Genomic DNA, 20,795 nt, shown 5'->3' on the forward strand with positions numbered 1-20,795 from the left:
TGGAAAAATCTATTCAGTCCACAAGTGAAAAAAAAGGTTGACAGATTAACCTTGTCAAACCATAAACAATGATGATCTCTAGCCCTCTGTGGCAACATTTGTCTCTGGAGAAAGTCATAAGCCACCTCATCAGATGGGTCTCAATACCGCTCAAGTACAGCAATGATGTTTTTTAAGAGAACTGTTCTTGTCAGCTGTGGCTCAGGGGTCACATTCTTGCCTCTGAATTAGAAGGTTGTAGGTTCAAAACCCCCTCCAAAGACTTGAGCACGTAATCTAGGCTGGTAATTCAGCCCAGGGAGTGCTGCAGTGTCAGAGGTGCTGATTTTAGATGAGACATTAAGCTAGCTCCCATCTGCTCTCTTCGGTTAATGTAAACGATCCCATGGAATTTATTTCAATGAAGAGCAGGGGGTATTATCTCTGGTGTCCTGGTTGATATCTACCTTTCAACCAATATAATGAAAATAGATTATCTAGTTGTTATCACATTGCTGCTTGTGGGAGTTTGCTATAGGCAAATTGGCTGCCTCTATGGCATTAGTGACAACACTTCAAAAATATTTAAGTGGTTGCAAAGGTCTTTGGGACATTACGAGACCATGAAAGGCACTGCATAAATTCAAGTCCTCCTTTCCTTTTCAAACTGTCGATAGCACTATTGACTTCAATAGCATTTCCTTAGATAAACTGGTCACTATGGTCAAACGCAACATGGACAGATTACAGATATCAGGAATCCTCACCGAGATCTGAAAACGTAACATAACTGAGCTCAAAATGAAAGTGTCGAGCAGCCTATGTAACTTTATAATAAGCCACGTATTTTTGAATTACATCTAAGAAGCCATGGGATATTGGTACCATATTAACTAAATTATTTCCTAAGTGATGCAAGGATTATTTTTGAAGAAAACTGCTCAGACTGCACGTGAAAAATAAAATGTCTGAATTGATGGGGAGAATCAGGGCCAGTTTGCCAATAGTTGCCCTTTAACATAAGTAATCATTTAATAACTCAGAGCTCTTTACTCCCTCCAAGATTACAATCATAATACTAGAATAATTCTGAGTCACAGCATTACAAACATCACTGAATTTAATGAATCCTATATATTCCCACAGAGATTCAATAAATAAATCAGTTGTCCAGCATTATCTTTAGAGTGGAGCAAAATAGTTCCTAAGCTTATATTTCTGAATGAATATGGAAAGCAATGAATGCCTAATTCCGAGCTGCAAGTTGTGATATTTAGGCGGGTGAGTTTACTGACGAGAACGATTATGTACTTCATACTTTGTAACTAACACCACTGAATTCACTTTGCTAGCTTCACAGCTGGTATGAAATATTGATACATTGTTCACTGTGTTCAGTGACTGTAACTGTTAAAGCTTTTGGAAGATATCCTGAAGCTAACCAGGGCTGATGGTCTAGGGCGAATTCACATTGCAACCTGTTGTGCCAGTAAGGAAGATCTCCAAATTCAACCCTGTAATGTTTCCAAAGTATTGAATTTGAATTCTCTTATGCAAAGGTAAGATGTCTAGTTTTCAGATACTGAACTAAAAACTCATTCCCTGCCACAAGTACCACTAAATTGTCACCATATCCACAAGATGGATGAAGCCATCTTAAGATTTTGCTCCCCAGGTGACTCAGTCATGATGCCTGGATCATTACGCGATTGACAGTCTCAGTAGATCACAGCCTCAGTGCCTGATGCCAGTCTCCATTGTATCTGATAAGGACGCCTCCTGGTAGGCTCCCACTGAAGCTGTACCGGGCACAGCCCACTGGGCAGAGACCTCAAGGCCAACCTAGGACTCGCTGGAGGGATTACATCTCTCAGCTTGTCTGGGAACGCCTGGGAATCCCCCAGGAGGAGCTAGAATCTGTGGCTGAGAAAAGGGAAGTTTAGTCAGCCCTGCTCAGTTTACAGCAACCCTCACCAGAAGTGGTGTGAAAATGGATGGATGGATGGATGAGCACAATAGCAATATTTTTGCAATTTCCAAGAAGGCACCTTCTTCATTCAATGATCCATTTTCCCTATGGAAAACACTCTTCTAGGCTATGCTGCTTAACACTTTTCAGAGTACACCTCAAACTTCTGGCAATAAAAGTACTATTTTTAATTTGCAATATTAAAGTGTGTTCAGGAAGGAGTGTTAGATAAATAAAACAATGCCCCACAGAACTCAAAATCGCATAATACAGGATTCATCATGCTCTACAATATCTACAATCTGCATCATCATACATCCTGACTTGAACATATATTGCAGTTCCTTCAATGTTGCTGGGTAAAAATCCAGGAACTCCCCATCTAACAGCTCTGTAGGATTACCTTCATCACATGTTGCCCACGGTTCAAGGCCATCGTCTTCTGAAGGATAACTAGCAATGGGCACTAAATGCCGACTTTGTCAGTAACACCCACCATCCCAAGAAGGTCCTTCTTAAAACCCACCTCTCTGATTAAGCTTTCAGTCACCCCCTCTGAATGTCTCCTCCTTTGGCTCCCCATCCACTCTTGTCTGATTAAGATTCTGTGAAGCACCCTGGGACATTTTACTACACAATAGGCACAATATAGATGCAAGTTGTTGTTTCAACAACTCTGGGTGGTACAAATGCAACTTGTGCACTGATCATGCTGCAGTTCAGATGGAACAGTTTAATACAGTGGTGGCTCAGAGCTAAACCACAGTAGCCAAGAGAAAGACATTTATTTCTGTTTACTTCTTAAGAATATAATTGATGTGAAATACCTAAAGAAAATATACCGAGAGTTGCTCATGACAGTAGGGCAAATCTGCATTAACTGCATACACTACTGTATTGCATATTAACTCCATACATTATTGTAACAACAATATCTGTATTTTAAAACCAAGCAAAAATTGAGATGTACAATGACTGTCAATGCAGTACGTGGGTAGGGGTTAACCAGTGCTTTTAACCACCAATACTTCAGTAAACAAAATTTTAAAAGACACAAACAAAGGAAGCATATTGGTTCAGGTCTTAGAAGTTAACTAAACCCAACAGTTTTCATTATTTAAAAAAAACTCTTTCGGAGTCAACCAAATAAACTAAATTAACAAAACGAGGGACAAAGCAAAACGCAGCCCCTAACTTAGGGTAACTGCAAAACCAAAGACAACGTTTAAAGGAAACTCACAAACATCAAATCAAAATGTGATTATCAGGGTCAATAAAGCACCCCAATCCCCGCGGTGTCCAGTCCCCGGACGTGAAAGGCCTCGACGGTGCCGGCAGACACCGCGTGCTCCCTTGTCCAGGGATACCCGGCCGCGAACGTAGCCATGGAAGGGGGGCAGACAGTCGGGTTGGACAACCCCCTCGATTGTCCGCTGCCTGGACCTGTTAATGGTCAACTTCGCCAGGCCCAGGAGCAGGTTCACGAGGAGGTCCTCCTCCCTCTCAGCCCCCCTCTGCACTGGGTGCCCGTAAATCCGGAGCTTGGGACTGAAGTGCAAACAAAACATTAATAAAAAGGTTCTTTAAATAACTAAAATAGTTATTTAGTTTTCATTATTTAGCTGAACAAGATCAAGCATTTCTTTACCAATTTATGTTCAATACCCTTCTTGGTTTACTCACGTATTGTCAGAGATTGAGATTCCGATATTTTGTTTTCCCAAGATACAGGCATGAAATTAATTAACATTTTAACGTAATACAATGTTAAATAGAAAGTAACTAACATTTTGAATTGAACAGTCACTTGAATAACAGAAGATTATTAAAACGGAAATTAATTTTCAGTTTCAAAATTATGTCATAGGAATACAAACACATAATCCTCTTAGCATTAAGCAATTTATGAGCTTAGAAAAAGCTGTTAAAATGCATTAAAAATATGCTACTTACTTTGCTCTAGGTGTGTGTGTTAGTATTGGTGCTTCTTTGCTGAGTTTAGCTTTAGCATTTGGCAACGCACTCCTATCCTGGAAACACAAAATCCACAATACACAACCATGAGTACACAACATTTTAAACCGATTGTTCTTCATTTCTAGTGTTTGGGATAAAGGGCATTCTTCCACCTTTGATGTTTGTCCCTGTAAAATATTAAAAACCCTTCTTTTCCGCCTGGGTATCTAAACCATTTTCTTCCCCGACACTTCCCCAACTCTTCTGAATTGACATTATTAACAGAATGTAGGTGCTAAACAATCATAGCAAAGGCAAAACATTCAAAATCACAAAACAAATAAAGGGACCAGCTTTCTACCGAAATCACGTTAAATGGACAAAAGGTTAATTGTGAGCACTGTGCATCCTGACAAATTAAAGAGTTGGCAGCCACTTTCAATGCAGAAAACCACCCAGCGCAAATGAATCTCTAATATTAGTTTCATCATCACTATTTGACACTACAATGTAAGCAATCAATATGGAGGCTCAATACTGTAACATCAGTACATTTAGATAATTCATCCCATTATGAAATTTACAGGTTCATAACCACCAGGCAAGGTGCAGCATCACAGATACAGCTATGATAATAAGCAGATCAGCAGATTGTGTGCAAGGTAATTAAATAGCAATTTTTTTCTCATCAATAGTTAAACGTTTTAAGGTTGCTGCCTAAAAATATCCATGAAACACTTACCACCAACTTAGTACATGCCACACTATCAACATAAGAAAACCTACAGTACAATGCTGCTGGTTGGATCCAACTACTTCTGGATAAACAGTAAAAATAAAAGGGACTGGATAACATTACATTAATACATTGACCTTTCACCTCTGGGACCTGGGTTTAAAAGCAACCCAAATTTAGGACAAAGGCACCACTCTTTGACACCTACAAAAGTCTTAACTACAATGAGACTGAGCAGCCTCAACTGAGCTCCTGGTGGACACAAATGCGATATCTCACAATGAACATGTGCAAACTCTACGAGAGGCATATTTTGTTTTCATGAAATGAAAATACATTGCAGTTTAACTAATTCTGTAGCACACAGCTGAAAATATGGCTTTGGTTCAGTGGCTATTCATCAAAATACAAGTCATTCTGGCAAGCTAATAACAGTTCAGTTTGTTGCCCCAGCTATTCCAATCAGATGCTTTGAGGATCATGTAGCTATTCCTTGTCTCTGAGTCAGAAGGCTATGAGTTCAACTCCAATTCTGGAATGCAACATCCAGGTTGGCACCCCAGCGCAGTGCTGAAGGAGTGAGAAAGGTAATCCTTTAACTTCCTTTGTGATTTTGAATGTTTTGCCTTTAGCAAGATTATTTGGCACTTGTATTCTGTGGATAATGTCAATTCAGGTGCCTTGGAAAGAAGTAGGTGGCAGAAAATGGTTTAGTTACACATGAGGAAAAGAAAGGATTCCAATCTTTCAACAGAGTTGTAAAACAAGCCAAGCCCCATCTGCTCTCTCAAGCAGACGTAAAATATCCCTTGACACTAATACAGGGAAGAGCAGGTTAAGTTCGACCCAGTCTCCTGTCTAATATTCATCCCTCAACCAACATCGCAAAAAAAGATTATTTAGTCACTGTCACGTTGCTGTTTGTGGGACCTTGTGCAAAATTTGTCTGGCACATTTTTTACATTAAAAGTGGCTACACTTCAAAATAACTTTATTGGCTGTAAAGCATTTTGGGATGTCCTGATATCATGCAAGGTATTGTATAAAAGCAAATTCTTTCACCTAAATATATGAACTGATATAAGACAACTGACATGGAAAGAAGGACATGCATTTATCTAGCACATTTCATGATGAAAGGATGCCCCAAAGCACTCTACAGCCAATGTACGAGGACAGAGGTTTTGTTTTTACATGAAAATATAAAAGCACAATACTGCAGGCGTTGGAAATATGAAATCAAAACAGAAAATGCTGGAAACACTCAGCAGGTCAAGCAGTATCTGTGGAGAGAAAGAAAGTTAATGTTCAGGTCAATGAAGGGTCAAGAGACCTAGTAGAAATGGGTTCAGCCCCAAATTCTGATAAGAATGCCATCATTTCACTGTGATTGCACCTGATTCAGGCCTGGGAATTTCTTGGCCTGTTATTTCAAACATACACCTGAGCAAAGAGTAAAAATGTAAATTGGAAAGAAAAGAACAAACTTGCGTTTACACAACGCCTTTCACAATATTATGGTGTGCCAAAATGCTTTCCAACCAATGAAGTACTTTTTGAACTATAGCCACAGTTGTATATGAAGCACTGCAGCCAATTTACAAACGACCAGATCCTACAACCCACCATGTGCTAATGAGCAGGTAATCTCTTTTTATGATGGTGGTAGGAAATAAATATTGACTAGAACACCAGGGAGAGCACCCCAGCTCTTCTTCAAAATGGTGACGTGGGGACTTTTAAATCTACTTGACAGAACATCTCATCCAAGCGCTGGCACATCCGTCGGTGCAGCATTCCATCAGCAGTGCACTGGAGTGTCAGGCTAGACTACGTGCTCAAGTCACTCAAGTGGGATTTGAACCAATAACCTTCTGAGTCATGGCATCGGAGTAAAGCCTGATGCAGTCTACGTGTAATGCACATAAGAGTCACTCTAGGTCTAACAGCAATGAGAGTTCAGGCTTTTGTTTTCTTTTTCCTAGTTCAAAGTACTCAAGAATTGAATTGCCTGCCCTGCTTCCTGTGCTGAGGTGAGTTAAGTCAGCATAGACCGGGAACCACCCCAAGATCTTGGGTCTATAATTATTAATTCCAAATTCTACTTAATTCTGCAATGCCCCAATACCTCACACAGTAAAGGCTGCTACTAAAGAAACCTACCTGTTATCCCATCCCCTGCAGGGAAAAAAAACGTATTTCAATGGTATTTTGGTGAAAGTATTTCTATAATTAAATCAGGAAGCAGCTGTTCTGTTCAATTATGTCGATCAATTCTTGTTCCTTACAATCGGATGAACAAAGAGATGAAAAACCGATGCCAGCACCACAAGTGCACTAAATGCACACCAACACCAAGTACCAGCTGTAAGTGGATAGCATTTCGAGAGTTTACTGTCCGAACTGCAGTATCATGCAAACCCATAATATCGGTTTTCTAATTTAATGGTGCACATCTCTTTACTGGATCCTACTGAACTGAACCAGGGCTAGTTTTCCACCTACTACTAACTAGTAATTTTCTTTTGTCTTACATTCCACTCCTGAAAATGCTGTCTGATCTAACTATTTTACATTATGAAGGGAAGAGATAGGGTACCTGTTGGCCATAGTTTGTGTAGATCTAGGGCATAGAAATGAGATCTGGAATAATTTTATAACTACGTACCCTAACCACCTAGAACCACTGATGCCGACTTAGCTGAAGCAATCAAAAGACACTGAGCTTCCGAAGCCAGCAGGGAGCACAGCACTGGAATGAGGAACCAGATGACTCAACTTGGATCAGTTGGTGGGCATCCTCTCATTCCCATTTTCTGATGCTCCCATCAAGCAGGAATTTTCTCAGCATTGATGCTTTTTGCTGGCAGCAGTGGAATTTTAAAATTCTAAGGTTAGGGTTTGGAAAAACAGGCTTTTTGCTGCAACAAGTTCCACTTCAGCTTGTTTTAAAGAATTAGCTCATGCAAGAAGTCATGGGGCAGAATTTTGCCCTTGATGGGCAGGCGGGCGGGCCCCACCGGCTCGGCGGCAGGTGGGCAGCCAATCGCCACCGCCGAAACGGGCCCTGCTGCCATTTTAAGTGGGCGGACCAATTAAGGCCCGCCTAGCGGGCCGCCCGATGGGAAGTGTGGTGTGCTTCCTGTGGGGGGGAGGGTGGAATTCCCCAACTGCCAGAGTGTGCTCTTTCGCACGAAAGTGTGCACATCTCCCTGAGACTAAGTGCTGCCTCAGGGAGAGCGCTGAAAGTTTTTGAAAGTTTAAAAATAGAAAAATAATAAAATCATTAACATGTCCCCCTCATGTGACAATGTCACACGAGATGGGACATGTTAATAAATATCACAGAAACTTTATTAAACTTTTTAAAAACCGACATGAAACCTCATCCCACCTGTGGATGAGGTTTCATGTTTTTTCAGAAGCCCGCCGGGGCTCCTGGCCTGCCCACCAACCTTAAGGTTGGACGGGTAGGGCCTTTAATTAATTTAACTACCCTGTCAATGGCCTCAATTGGCTGATCGCGCTGTGCCCCCGCCTTCCTGAATATTTAAATGGGGCGGGATGACGTCGGGGGTTCCCCCCGACATCATCCCGCATCATTTTCGCGTCGGCGAGCAGGCCCGGCCCCCCAGCTCGCCAACGGAAAAATTCTGCCTCTTGGTGTCACAAAGGCATTGGCAGATCACAATACAGTCACCAGACTTTGCGCTAAAGCCGTCATTTTATAGGATGTTGCTGCCAAGAAATAGTGCTGGTGGAGTCACACTTTTATTTGTCACAAGTCCAAACAAGATGCAAATTTATCAGGTAGGTCAGAGCCATCAATGACTGGACTTGGGAAAAGATTCAAATGGGGTCTTTGAAGAAAGCAAGCTAAAGGAATGTACATGTTCACTGGTAATTGTTTTGCACGCTGCAAATGGAAAAACACCATGCAACACCTTTGAATATCAAAACATACACACAACTCTGAATGGATTGAGGACAGCTGCTTTAGTCAGAAACATATTACTAAAAGTTGTTCTTAAAAAAGAACACATGAATAAGGGGCTGACTGAAGGAAAAAACATACACCCACTAATTTAATAAGTGCTTTCAGTTGGCTAGTTAGCTTTCCAGAAGGAAACTGTAATGAAGGCAGCAGATTCCTCATGTAACACTCTAGGAGTTCTGCAACAGAATAACAAATCCATTGTTAAGCTGTTCCTGATAGTGTTGTTAAAAAAAAAATCAGACTGACAAATTTGACATGGCTGCATCAAACTAAAAGAATCCAGAAGACATGGGATTAATATAAGCAACACAACAGACCTGTCAACCAGGTTTTACTGTCCAAATATTTGGTTATGTCAGACATTCTATCATAGTACAGTGCTTCTTCACAGAATAACTAGTGCAATGGAGATAGAAACCGGAGCCAATGCTGGACACCGAAGGAAAGATTATTCAGGAATATCGAAGTTCTGGGTCACAATCAGCTACAGGGTCGAGACAAGCTCCATGTCGTTGTTCTTGAGCTGTGACATGACGAGCAAAAATACATGATAAACAGCATGCAGAGGAAATTAAACACTTAGAAGATGAATACAGTGATGGGATTCAAAATAAAAATAATATTCTTGGAGATCTCAGTCAGAAAGAACAATGTGTGGAATGGTCAACTTTTGTGATGATAAACCACCTACTCTTCTGTACGACAGGCATGAGGAAACAGGCTGACGTATGTGGAGGTGTGACAGCTGGTGCCTGTGTTAATTGCTACTCATTGCTGCACAACTACAAAAGACATAAAAGTTGGATCTCTTCCAATTCAGAATGTTGAACGCTTTGGATAAAATGAGAAAGCATTGTTATTGTAAAAGGGAATGCTAGTCAACAGGTCAGAGAAAAGCTTTTCAAAATACATGCATCATTTTTTGGAAGGCGGAGGCCGCACTTTCCATGTAAAGCTCCAGTTTGGGGGGGTGGGGAGGAGGAAATGAATCACATCTCCGAGCTTGATTTAAATGCGTCTTTGATTTTTATGGGGTATTGTCAGTTTGCATCACTAGTCACTTCCTGAGCTGCACTGTTGACTCAAATGTGGGTTGAGAAAAGTGTGTACACATCCAGGAGCATCTACAGTGATTTGAGTGGGAGTTGGTGCTTTGAGACCAATCACGGAGGCTGATTGGCAGTTTCCTGCTGAGTAGTTGCTGTTTCACATGAGATGCAGAGACACACAGAAATTTTACAGAAACCACACTAACTTCTATTAATTTTGCATTTCAATTTTTCTTAACTGATGTTTCATTTATACCTTACATTGACCAAGGTGCTGGAGCTGAAACATTATCACCTTTTAACCAACAATTATGAAACAGATAAAGGAGGACAGATATGCAGTAAAGATCACTGGGAATGTGAGAAAGACTGATCTTTCATCTCTCTGTTAGCTACATCAGCTTACTTTGAAGCTTATATCTTTCAACAGATAGGATACTGAAATTCCATTTGACAGTTGTTGCCTGTTGCTCCTAGGCTTAATAAAGTCCAAATCTAGACATAATAGTGAACTGGGTAAGGATGTTTTGCTCCATTCCAGCGTTTAGTGTCTGAACACTAGAAAAAAAAAAGCTGCCATGCCAACCCCTCAGATGGATTATGACCTTGGCAGCAAAGCAAGAGATGCTAGCATCCTGGGTACCTCATGCTTATAGCAGAAACCTTGCACCACTGTAATTGCACATCAACATTCTGTACCTGCTGATGTAAAATAGCAAAGTCGAAACTTCCCCTTATGTGGGAAGTGGAGTAGACTGCTTAGCCCCTCAAGCCTGTCATTCAAGGAGATCCTGGCATATCTAAGCCCCACATCCCTTAATCTCTGGTTAAAAGTATCAATCTCAGATTTAAAATTAACAACTACCACAACATCAACTGCCTTTTGCAGAAAAGACTTCCAACCTTCTACCACCACTTGTGTATAGAAATATTTCCTAACTTTATTCCTAAAAGAATTGGCTCTAACTTTTCGGCTATCCTCTCTAGTTTTAGTCTTCCCCAAGTCAATGGAGAGTTTCTCTTTATCTACCATATCGGTTCCCCTAAATATCTTGAAAACTTGATCAAATGATCCCACAATCTTCTAAATTCCAGACAATACAGCACTAGTTTCTGAAATCTCACCTCAGAATGGAACCCTTGAGTCCAGGTATCATTCTGGTAAATCTGCCCTCTACTCACTCTAGATCTCAGTATGTCCTCCATAAGGTGTGGTGCCCAGAACTGACCATAGTACTCTAGATGCGGTGTAACCGGGGCTTTGTATAGCTGTAGAATAACCTCTAACCCTTTTGCAGTCCTGTCCTATAGGCATAAAGGCAATTTTCCATTAGCCTTATTCATCCCAAGGTCTCTTTGGTTCTCTGCTTTTTCTAACTTTTCACCCTTTAGAAAGCACTGTGATTTATTCCTTTTTGTGCCTAAATGGATGACCTCACTCACACCAATCCATTTACTGCAGTTCTGTCCATTCACTTAATCAATTAATACCTCTTTGTAATTTTCTGCTTCCATCTATGGCACCTATCTTTGTGTCATTGGTAAATTTGGTTTTGGGGCTCTCTATCCTATTATCCAAACTGTTAATAAATATTTGAATTGAGGGCCCAACACAGATCCTTGCAGGACACCACTAGTCACATCCTGCCAATTAGAGTACCTGCCCTTTATCCCTACTGCTTCTGTCTCCTGCCACTCAGCCCATCTCCTAACCAGTGGTGTAGTGCCAAATTTTGAGATGCCGTACTATTACATTTGTTTTCCTATGTATTAATCATTTAAGTCCCCAAACATTAGTACAACTATGCTTTTTAGGTGAAAAATATTAGTGCCGGTAGGCACTTTATTTTGAACCATGTGATATTTTGAATCATTCGTCTTTAGCACAGTTAGAATTTCATTATGTGACAGTTTAATTATTTAATTCAAACCTATGAAAAACATGAATTACAGAAAATTTTACTTACTTCTGACTGGGGGATGGTTTATAGAGGGGGAAAGGCTTTTCTTGATTTATATTAATAACCTAGACCTGGGCGTACAGGGCACAATTTCAAAATCTGAAGATGATGCAAGACTTGGAAGTATTGCAAACTGTGAGGAGGATAGTGATAGAATTCAAGACGATGTAGACAGGCTGGTGGAATAGGCAGACACATGGCAGATGAAATTTAATGTAGAGAAGCGTGAAGTGATATATTTTGGTAGGGAGAATGGGGAGAGGAGCCAAAAAAATAAAGGGTACAATTCTGAAGAAAATGCAGGAGCAGAGGGACCTGGGTGTATATGTGCATAAGTCATCGAAGGTGGCAGGGCAGGCTGAGAAAGCAGTTAATAAATAATACTGAATCCTAGGTTTTATAAATGGGACCACAGAATACAAAAGTAAGTAAGTTATGAACCTTCATAAAACACTGGTTCAGTCTCATTGGGAAGGCTGTGAAGGTTTTAGAAAGAAGATTTATGAGGATTAAAGACTTCAGTTGTGAATATAGACTGGCGAAACTGGGGTTGTTCACCTTAGAGAACAGAAGGTTGAGAGGAAATTTATTACACACTTTCAAAATTATGAGGAGTCTGGATAGCATAAATGGAGAAGTAGTACTTCCATCAGCAGAGGGTCGAGAACCCTAAGGTGATTAACAAAAGAACCAGAGGCGACATTAGGAAAAACCTCTTTAGGTGGCAAGTGGTTTGGATCTGGAATGCATTGCCTGAGTGCTTGGTAGAGAGAGATTCAATTGCAGTTTTCAAAAGGGAACTGGATAATTACCTAATGAGAAAAAGTTCTACGGGCTACAGGGAAAAGGTGGAGCAGTGGGACTAGCTGAGTTGCTCTTGCGGAGAACTGACACAGACACAATGTGCTGAATGGCCTCCTCCTGTGCTGTAAGCATTCTATGATTCTGGTCTCGGTACATTCAAGAAACTTGATAAACACATGAGAAAGAAAGAAGCTTAAGGTTACCCTGATAGTGTGATCAAGAAGGGTGGGAGGAGGCTTGTATGGAACATAAACACCAACATAGATGGGGTGGGCCAAATGGCCTATTTCTGTGCTGTAAATTCCATGTAAAGCTGCCAGCAGGGAATACAGACACTATACCGCGTCTCACATCCTCAGCCATCACAGCCAAGGAATTAATGTGAATTACTCTCTCCACACACTCTCCCCTCACATTTTCTCTCTCCTACCCCCTCACATAGTCTCCAGTCACTCACTCACTCAGATGCTGATGGGCCCCGCTCCAGTTGCTTCACGTCCTGCTCAGGCTTGCCTGGGCCCCGCTCCGTCTGCCTCGCGGCCCGCTTGGGATCCCCTGGTCCACCGCTGCCTCATGACCCGAGCCCTGGAACTTACCTTCAAAGCTTACCTTCCCACTCTTTGCTGCTTGTCCAATCACAGGTTGGTGTCTCTCTGCATTTGCTGCTAGTAGCCTGTGATTGGATAAGCAGCTTTACAACATTTTTCAAATGTAAGTCACTTGAATGTCCATCAAGTTTGGCGGGCCACATCGAGTTGGACAGGTCTGCTTTAAATAGAAGGTGCTGGAGCGGCGCAGCGGTGTGCTCGGGCAGCACTACTACACCACTGCTCCTAGCCAGATCAATAATTTGCCTTCAATTTCATACACCTTTCTCTGTCCAATAGCTCCAGGAGGTGGCAAGATTTAAAACACAATCCAGGCTATTCCTTTATTGATTTTTCCCTCCCTCCGAAGGGATTTGCTGGATCTCAGTTTGGGAGCTACTCACAACTACCTGCAAATTGATTGTGTTGAAAAATGCAGCTACAAACCGACATTCTACCACTGCAGGGGCTGCACTCGCTCACTGGTAAGTTGCTGCAATTTGCAGTCAGGGCTTTGAACAAGGGTCATGGAGCCTGGGTGTCAAGGCTGGGCCAATCAGGATGGTGACTGTGATAAGTGGTTTTTTTTTATTTGTGTAATGCTCAAAGTTGATTTTACCTCAGGTAGCCAACACTGGCGCCAGCTGCCTCAGAGTAAACTTAGGTTGCAGCAGGGACCTGAAGCAGATGTTAGGTCCTTTAACTGCATCTGCAAATGGCATAATACTTCCTTCAGACTTGCTTCTTGTTTGTCCTAACCTAGTATAGTGAGCGGTAGATTTCCAGGCCGAAGTGTGCGCAAGCTTCCTGCCCGCTGTTTTGATGCCTTAGGTGACTTTGTAGTGCGCTTGAAAAATGGGGACTAAGGTGGTCTAAATTAATACCCTGCACCCACCCCTTGCCTTCACAGCAGAGCTTGGCATTCCAAATCAGTTGTCCACAGCTCTCTTCTTGATTTCCTTACCCTTTGTTAAAATAACACAGCAGTGATGAACTCCAGGTACAAAGGAAAACTGAAAGCATGCCAGTTAAGAGTGGGTACCGCATTTTGTTTACTGAAACGACTATTTCTTACATTTCTTAAAGTTGATGAATCTTGGCCAAGACACTTCCTGACCATCAGGTTAGAAGATGAAGACAAGTAGTTGAACAGGCACAACAATTATCTTTGCTAGAAATAAATTCATTGTAATAATATATGCAAATAAAAATTAATAGCTGAAGTGCTAACAGCTACTAACATTTTTTTCTCAAGGTAACAATGGTATTTTAGCCTTTAATGGAAGTCAGGAATCATTTCAACAACAAGACACCCCACCAGAGTTCTTGATGATATCTTAACTACCGGTATGAAGCCACTCTGCACCAGCAGGTAATGTGAGGCTATAATTTAGGAAACAATAGCATGTGTAAGACTCATATATCCAATGTAATGAAGGTTGCTGGAATCTGTAATGATAGAATCATATGAAATGTACTGGCACCTCTTGTATAATTATATTGCCATTGCCCTTTGAGGTATATTGTAAGTTGTGAGGGGGGTGTAAACATTAACATTGGCATACACCTGTTGGACTGAATGGCTTGTTTCTGTATTGCAAAATTCTATGAATTGCATTAACAGTTAACATTAACAGGGAAATAATTAGATTGGATATTTGACCGCTCGCACCTCTCCCCCACCAACACACATTTAAGCAGTGTACCTGTTTGATTATTTCAATAAAAAACACTATTAGAACATGAGGGCATAGACGTATTTCGGAAGTAAACAGCATTAGCCCCTTCCTACCAGATTCCTTAATCAACTGTCCCTCCAGAAATACATCCAATTTTCTCATGTATAACAATGACCTCCCTGACTGCTTATCTGGAATTAAGAAAAATAGTTCCACTTCGTCTGCCCCACACCCTCCACTACATTTACTCCAAACCTCCTGATTCCATTAATTGCTGCTGGTATTTGCCATAACGATCAATTTATTCACATAAACTTTGTCCACAAATACCTCTTCAAAGTTTCCTCTTTGTCAAAGAAATCAAGTAAAAGCTCTTTAACCTTTCTTGATCATAATATAGATTTCCGATATACGTAGTCACCTCTGTGTCATTATGATATTGAAAGAGCAGGTATATTCTTTCCAATAATTAGGTGAGTAGAATTCTTCTGCTGTTCCAGATGGGCTCTGACTGACCTCCTTCTTCCCCATGTCCCCGTCCCACTTTTCCCAGCAAGAATTTCATCCCCAATGACAACATTCTCCAAATCCATCAATGCGTTTTGAAAACTTGCTTATTAAAGTACCAAATGCCTTCGTTTGGATTATCTACGAATGCAATAAAAAGTAACAAAGGAAAGCTGGAATAAGGGTGGCTACCATCTTATGGTAACAGATCACAGTCACCAGAGGTTCAGAAACCAGTGAGTCCCAAAAGTATACAGACCAGGAGAATAGGGTACCATAGATTCTCAAGCATAAACCAAGAGTAATTAACAACTAATTATACTTACCACTCCACAATCTTGTAAACTATGCAACTTGTTTAGAATTACGCACACATTTGCCACTCCAGTCCATTAGTATACTGGAGTCTGTTCAATTAGGGTTTATTTGGCTATAAGGACAAGGTTTAATGCTCAAAATCAACCATGAAAATTTAAGTAATCATCTACAATTAAAGTATGTAAAAACATTAACTTCAGCTCAGGTGTTGTTCTCTGTTTCGGCCCAAGCCAGCGATCCATGCTTTACTTTCACACAGGGCATACACTGTCCATGGGCTATAGCTCTCAGCATCCTGTGATATAACAGAACGTAATGCAGTTCTCGCATTCATCCCAGTCAACATCACAATAAGAACAGCTTCAGCTTTTTTCAGGCAAACTCATGTACCAATGAAGCTGGAAGAAAGGCTTTTCTGAAAAAATATCCTGCCTCTGCAAACATTTTATTAATGTACCAGAATTATGAGTACATATGAAGACAATTCACTACAGGGAACATTAGAATACAAAAATTCTAGCAAAAAGACTGGATAACTTGCAAGTGAAAGAATTTGAAGAACTTCTGCACTTTATAAATGGAGTGGATAGTTTACAATTTCTGATGAAAAGTCATCAACCTGAAATGTTAACTCGTTTCTTTCCTGCCTGACCTGCTGAGTGTTTTCCAGCATTTTCAGTTTTTGCTTCAGATTTTCAGCATCCACAGTACTCCGCTTTAGTCTAAACTTTCATTGGGTATTCTGTGCATGTGCAGACTATCAAATCTTTCAGAAAGAGTGTTATTTACTCATTCCATTTCAAATGGTAATAATTAAATACTGACAGCGCTTATCAGACAAGACTGACTTCCAGCTTAAGGCAGGCACTTATTAAATTCACAAGGTTATCAGCAGCAAGTCAGGAAACTGGTATTCAGTTAGCATGGCAACTGGACATAAATGAAGCCTTTTCAAAAAGAAACAAAATTCACCACTGAATGGAAATAGATCAATCCACCTCAGTTTTGTTTTGCAACAGGCGGCAAAATATGAGTAAGACAAATTAAGATAAGTAACATAAGGTAGGTGAGCTGGTTCCAGTTACCATATACATTTAATATGATGCATAAAATATATATCTTGCATGGAAAATTCTACTAACTTGCAATGTATTATTCAGTATTTTTAAAAAATCTACTCATAATGCTATGAAAATGAGTGTATTACCGCCACCACCCCTTTTGCCACTACCAGTGGGATTATGAATAATGTAGGAGTAATACCTTTGGGGGCAATTTTAACTTAACTCACCTGGTGGGAAACGAATGGGACCAGGTTGAATATTGGATTTACATTCTGCCTAACATTCAATGGTCACAGTTTGCTTTCAGGGCTCAATGTTGTCATCAGAAGCCCTGGCTGGAATTCTCCATTCAATGGAGAATAAAATCGGGCAGGGTGTATAAGCAGTGATACATCCAATCCTATCTGTTTCCTGGCAGGTGACTTAGTTTAAAATTGCTCCCTTGACTTTCTAGTCTGTACAACTCTGTTAGACACTGCCCTTACCAACTTGGTCATCTATGGAGCAACCTGCTTGCCTTTTTATTAAACGTAAACCGTTAGCATTATGGGATGGTCTTTTATTGTTGGGGGCATTGTGTGTGCTAACAGTGACTAACCGTCCAGACAGAAACTATCCTTACATTGATGCATGCTCAAGCTCCAAAACAGTAATGGTGACGATTTCATTATTGCAAACCAATGCTAACCTCAACAGTTTGCAACTGATTACCAGAATGTGGACATAGGTTTTCAAAAATGATGTATATAAAAAGTTTTGTACCTACCACACACAAGTCACATTTCAAACATCACATTTGTTACAAATGGAAAATACACTTTGAATTATGTATTCAAGAGAAAGTAAGGTCCCATTTTCCTGCGATTTTTAAAAAAACCTTGAGGAGCAACCACAGAGTAACAAGCAATTGTCAAATCACATAGATGCAATTAAGTGATAGGCCCAGAATGAGACCAAACAGGAATGAGCTTCAACTTGAGCTCAGAAGTGCCTCTTCAGAGAAACTGGAGCTTGTGGCCTTAAAAGGGTTATGCTATTTTATGCACAGTTCCCACTGAGAAGCAGAATAATACACTTTGTATTGGGTGATATAAACCACCTATAACAACACATTCTCTGACTCACTGTGAGCAATGCAACAGATCTGCTAGGATTACATACAGGAAAGCTGTGCCTTAATTCCAGTGAGGACTTCTGATGACAACATTGAACCCTGAAAGCAAACTGTGACTAGTTCCAAATGTAAACAGAAAATATCATATGCAAACCCAAGCACTCATAGGAGTGTTATCAAAGAAAATTTGACACCGAGTCACACAAAGACATATTAGGACTGCTAGTTGAAAACTTAACCAAAGAGGTAGGTTTTAAATAGTCCCTTAAAAGAAAGAGAGTGAAGTAGAGAGATAGAGGGGTTTAGGGAGGGGGTTCTAGAACTTGGGTTCTGGGCTGTTGAAGGTATGACAACCACCAATAGATCAATGGAAATCAGAGATATCTACGAGGCCAGACTTGGAGGAGTGCAAAATCTTGGAGGGTTGTATTGCTGAAGGCCTAACAAAGCTAATTGGGGTTTGGGAAAATAATGGAAGGATTGAATACAAGGGTGAGAATTTTAAATTTTAAATACATTATACCCAGGTGTCAGCCTTGGCTGAGTTGTGATGCACCACCAAGACAAAATTTTGTGGGTTCAAGCCCCACTCCAGGCACTTGAGCATAAAATTTAGGCTGACATTGAAGTTAGTTCCTGTCAGAAACACTGACAATTATTGTTTTAGCAATCAAAATTCAAGGAGTTCACCATTATTAGACATCACCCATTGACACATTTGTATCATTAAAAAGGCTTAAGTTAACAAATTGTACTGTACGTAGGTTTAGTAATGGAAAGCCTTAATTTGTATGTATTATTGGCATGTTGTTAAGAAATATTTAAGTTGGAATTTCTTTAAGTGTCAAATGCTGTAACGTAGCTTTAAGGAGAAAAAAAGGTTAACTGAGGTTGTAGTTGGGATACTTTTGCAGATGGGCTCCAGTATATCTAGCATTAGCAGTAAACAGAAGCCAAAACTGGGACACCGATTGGCTAGAAGAATGGGATGAGGGCAAGAATTGCAAATAAAGTGTACAAGTTAAGGTTAAATGGCGTAAGTACTTCTCCCATTGGTCAAGAATTGTAAACATAGGGTGTAAGTTGTTGCAGGATATCCATAAGCTCCCTTCCCATTGGTCAGCAGTTACAAATACTTGGGGAAAAAATATTAGTTGTATTTACACAGGTGTTTAGATATGAGCTGAATATTAGCAAGGCTGCCTGCAAAAAAACTTGCTGGGAGATAGCATTGTCAGAGGACACTTGTGAAGGGGGGCTCTTGCTGGGAGAGAAAGTTAGAAGTAAGGCCAGGAGCTGCTGTAAGAATCCATAACTGAGACTAGGGATTGCTGTAAGAATCTCAAAGTGAGGCCAGGGATTGTCGTCAGAATCCAGATCAGTATTAGAATACAGCATTAGGATAGAAGTAATTGCCTGAAGGAAAAGTGAACAGTCATTGTTAGAAAGCTGCTTTTAGCACAGCGCACTCAGCAGCAGGAGAGAGGGAGGGAGAGGCTTTCAGCAAGAGCACTCAGCTCTCTGAGGTAGACTGGTAAATTAGAGTTGAAGTCTTAAAGCTGAAAAGGGGTTTTGCATGTATGTTAAAGTTAAGTTGATTCAGTTAAAGCCTCAAAATACGCTGTGTGTCAAGAGACCAGGCTCAAAGTCCTGGGATCCATGGGAAAGACTGTATCCTGCCATGTCTGGATTGGTAGAATGTTAAGCATTAGCCTGTTTGTCCAATAAAACTTGTTAGTTTGCATTCTAAAACAGTGATTGTGTTTTTTGCCAGTAAGGTTATTCCCCGACAAGAATTTTCTTAATCTGGGGTTTAGTATATAGTCCAAATCCCAATATCATTAACAAAGGACTCTCTGAAAGGGCTGAAGTGTGGCTGCTCCTTTAACACCCATGTTATATGTGCACTGTGCACAAATTGGATCACATTAAATTACACATAAGCTGATTTGCATGCGACATGCATTAAGCTTTCGTATCATTTACACCCACATTAAGTAGCCCTGAGTAATAATGCAATGGATTAGTGGAATAGAGGGCTGGTGATGTGTCCTTATAATTTTCCAGGCCACAAAGTCGACTGGTAGGAATGATCTGACGACAACCAAAATCCGTCTGTTAGAAACTGAAATAAAATGATTGCAACTGGGAGAGAAAAAGTGACTTGGCATCTCAACTGGAAAAATGCATTTTGAATGATTTGTGGGAACTGGGGGGAAAAAAAATCAAGTAACTGCAAGTGTGTTCTCTATAACATTTAATTATGGAATATTAAAAAATCTTGACTCACTATAATTACTTATCGATCTCCTGTGTGTAGCATTTCAAACAGGGACTCAAGATGATCTGAGGTCACATTAAGTAAGGGTGTAGGGTGAGGATAACTGGACCAGGCTGCACAGACTTTACTGAGTTACAATTTTTGATTTAGAATGAGGATCTGAGAGTCACAAAGCACAGCTCATATAGTGGCAGCATTGACAGAATGGGGTACAGCTGATTGATGGGTATTGATGCATGTACAAAGTTAGTTGCACTGTACAAGCTCAGTCTGTAAAGTGCACATTGAGTTTACTGATTCACAGGTCTGGACAACAACAAAAAAAATCATTTGAAAGAGGCTGAACCCTTCAAGTAAAAAAAAAAATAGAATTATTAAAGGTATTGAGAGATACAAAGGGTAATTTAAATAGAAAGACAAACCCCACTAAATCCTTATTTGGGGCACCGACATTTCAGTTGCAGAAAAAATACAATAGTGGCTGACAAAAATTTCAGGTGGCGTTTTAAAAGATTTGCAGCCGGAACCTGGCACAAAGTGACACTGAAAATGGCAAACTGCTATGTGTGTGGAAATTGGAATTCAAAATGGGGAAAAATTGACAAAGAGTGCAGCAACCAAAATTCAAATTGTGCAAACTCGAGATTTTATGATTCTGATCAATATGGTAAAATTAGATTATTAAACATTTGATCAGCACATGACTATTGCTGCACTCTAACAGATTCCCTCCAAATGGAAAACTAACTCCAGAACTCAATGCTATGCCTGATAATGGAAGAGCCTTAGATTTC

General features: G+C 40.4%; 1 protein-coding gene across 1 annotated transcript in view; it reads right to left on the reverse strand.

The window, feature by feature from the left end:
* Window positions 1–20,795, reverse strand: part of LOC144692564 (uncharacterized protein C1orf21-like) — a 181,804-nt gene that overhangs the window by 25,716 nt on the left and 135,293 nt on the right. Inside the window, exon 4 of the mRNA XM_078561561.1 lies at window positions 3,902–3,978. Coding sequence (XP_078417687.1) covers window positions 3,902–3,978 — 77 coding nt within the window. The remainder of the gene's footprint in view (window positions 1–3,901; window positions 3,979–20,795) is intronic.

Source organism: Cetorhinus maximus, chromosome 17 (genome assembly GCF_964194155.1).
Source record: "Cetorhinus maximus chromosome 17, sCetMax3.hap1.1, whole genome shotgun sequence".
Lineage (NCBI taxonomy): Eukaryota > Metazoa > Chordata > Chondrichthyes > Lamniformes > Cetorhinidae > Cetorhinus > Cetorhinus maximus.